This window comes from Malania oleifera, chromosome 8 (genome assembly GCF_029873635.1).
Source record: "Malania oleifera isolate guangnan ecotype guangnan chromosome 8, ASM2987363v1, whole genome shotgun sequence".
Classification (NCBI taxonomy): Eukaryota; Viridiplantae; Streptophyta; class Magnoliopsida; order Santalales; family Ximeniaceae; genus Malania; species Malania oleifera.
The window spans coordinates 104,913,839-104,916,315 of NC_080424.1; the positions used below are offsets into that span (position 1 = coordinate 104,913,839).

The 2,477-nt window shown below is 39.6% G+C and overlaps 1 protein-coding gene across 1 annotated transcript; it reads right to left on the reverse strand.

The window, feature by feature from the left end:
- Nucleotides 1-580: 580 nt before the first annotated feature.
- Nucleotides 581-1,995, reverse strand: LOC131161856 (expansin-A11). The gene is made up of 3 exons (XM_058117840.1): nt 1,807-1,995; nt 1,390-1,711; nt 581-1,188 (listed from the first exon to the last, which is right to left on the reverse strand). The coding sequence occupies exons 1-3, from the start codon at nt 1,949-1,951 to the stop codon at nt 882-884; spliced, it is 774 nt and encodes a 257-aa protein (XP_057973823.1). The 5' UTR covers nt 1,952-1,995; the 3' UTR covers nt 581-881.
- Between the last annotated feature and the right edge of the window lie 482 nt (nt 1,996-2,477).

The following is a 2,477-nucleotide window of genomic DNA, read 5'->3' on the forward strand; positions in this document are numbered from 1 at the left end:
AGCTCAACAAAAGTTATTTGCTTGAAATTAAGTTAAATTGCAGCTTGTAGTTTTATTATTATTGAAAATAACAAAAATGACATAACTTTGACCTTAAGTGATCCAAAAAAGTAGCAACCTAATTTTGAAACTCTTCAAGAATGATGTTATTCTCACTTTAATCTAAATTACACGTGGATGTGACAATAATTTTTCATTAACAAAAATATCAACCGCTCTATTCATAAAGATCTCGAAACCTATGTTTTTTTTTTTTTTTTTTTCTATTCTTAGAGATTGCAAAATGTAATGTAGTGTGCTTTGTAATTTTTCAAGGTGAAAAATCAGAAGCTGCAATTGATACTCTGTATTAAATTAATCAAATTTTAAATAATTTTAAATTTAGAAGGCAAATAGTTTTCATATGAATGTGAAATTGTAATTGCTACTTAAATGTCAAATGTGAGAGATGCTTAGAATAAAATTACACATATGGTTGACAACTCTTTTCGATCGTTGTGAGGAAAAGAAAGGAGAAGAAGTCATGAACTTAGATTTGATCAAACCATAGTCAGAATTCATTTTCAAGAAGAAGAAGAAGAAGAAGATTCATTTATAAAGAGCAAAGATACAATAATGATGCAGCAATTTGGCTGCACTGACTATTAATGCTACGATCTTCAATAAGACACTGAAATATTGTCCACATTCACACTAGGGTTGAATCCCTGCCTTCCTTGAGTTCATGGGCTTCTTCGCATCTCAAATCCGAACAGCCTCCTCAGCCCAACAAAAAAAAATAAAAAATGGCGGGCTGCTTCTATAAAATAACAAGCACGCCTCAGCTGACCAAACCCGAAACCATATACTGATACACAGTAAACAGACTCATCTTTTCCAGCTCAGAATTGTACCAGGCTAGAGAAGGTCTGCCCGAAGCCCCAATTAGCAGGAACGATGTTCGGAAAAGTTCGAGTCGCGCCATCGGTAGTGGTGACTTGGAAGGACAGAGACTGGCCATTGAGGTATAAGTTGGATTGCCAATTAGCCCCCCAGTTCCTTGACATTGGCACCCAGTTTGTTTTTGATCCCTTGATGGACACAGATTGAATAGACCCAGCCCCCGCCACATTGCTTATCAACACTAGTTCAAAGTAGTCCCTCCCATTGATTGTGAACCTAACTCCCCCATGCTTCTTGCAGGGCACCCTGCATCATTCAAAACCCCAAAAAATTGAGAAATGTAACAATAGAAATAGGTCAAAATTGGAGACAAGATTCACAAAAGGTAAAGTTAGAGAAGAAGCAAGAAATCAGGTATCAAATTAGGCTTTGAGTTCAAGAAAGTGTTTGATATTTGATCTAAGGGTTTTTCAGTATCTTGGTAATTAAACAAAGTAAGACTAGGACCTTTGGAAGATCACGGGCACGATCCCACCGCGGTAGATGCCAATCTTCTCCCAAGCAGGCTGAGCCATGTCGAAATGCTGGAGGGGAGGGTTGCACCAGCCGCCGTTGTTGTTTGGAAGGGCGTAATTCGGAGGGCAGAAGTTCGTTGCGGTGACGGTCACAGATACTCCCTTCTTGCACCATTGAGAGTCAGCCTCAGAGTCGCACATGATCTTGTAGCATTGCCCACAAGAAGCTCCATCATTGAACAATGCAGTACTTAAAGCTGCAGTTCTAGTTCCGTATCCGGTTGAGTACAAGTTGCCATACCCGCAAGCTCCTCCTGCACTCAATTAGAGTAAAGATTAGCTCTATATCACTTCAATTCGTTTATCTTTTAAAAAATCAAAAAAAAGTCTATTCCTGTTTTCTACATACCCATGGTTCCAGAAGCGTCACCGCCTCCATAAAAGGTCGCGTGAGCTTTGGTCCATCCAGAAGGCGCGAATGCGCGAATGGTCGAAAGAAAACAAAAGCCAAGCACAATCCCGAGTGAAAAAATGACATTTTTTGCCGTCTCCATAGCTCAAACAAAGCTTTATCAGGTAAAAAAACAGAGAGAGAACAGAGCAGAGGGGAGAAGAGTGAGAGAGTTTGCATTCAATGGCTTGAAGAGGCACTTTAAATAGAGACTAAAGGATCTACAATGCGAGCAGGCTATAGCATGTGATCTCTGGGGGCAGAGGACACTTTCAAGTTTTTTTAAAAAAAAATTGAATTATCTCTGCGACGGTGATGAAGAATTCTGAAGTGTGAACAGTGATGAATTATTCTCACGTTCTCATACTGTGGCTGGGGGTGAGCACATGCCTGGCCGTGCGGAATGGGAGGCTAGGCCAAGTTGTCTCTGTTTTTTAATCAGGGGGTTGTTGGCTTGTTGCCATTTGAAGGAAAATTGGGCATCTTCAATTAGTTGGAGTGATGGAATATTTCTCTTGAATCATATGCTGCGACCTCACATGGCATCACTTGCCCATATGATTGTTCTAAAAATTAAAATTAGGAAGTGATGTAATCCTATTTTTGTTCTCTAGAGGGTATTGCACATG

Excerpts from the sequence above, each read along its gene's own strand:
- LOC131161856 (XM_058117840.1), bottom strand. The coding sequence starts at position 1,951 with ATGGAGACGGCAAAAAATGTCATTTTTTCACTCGGGATTGTGCTTGGC. Across the intron at positions 1,712-1,806 it reads TGACGCTTCTGGAACCATGG|GAGGAGCTTGCGGGTATGGC; the intron begins GTATGTAGAAAA and ends AATTGAGTGCAG. Across the intron at positions 1,189-1,389 it reads GTGCCCGTGATCTTCCAAAG|GGTGCCCTGCAAGAAGCATG; the intron begins GTCCTAGTCTTA and ends TGAATGATGCAG.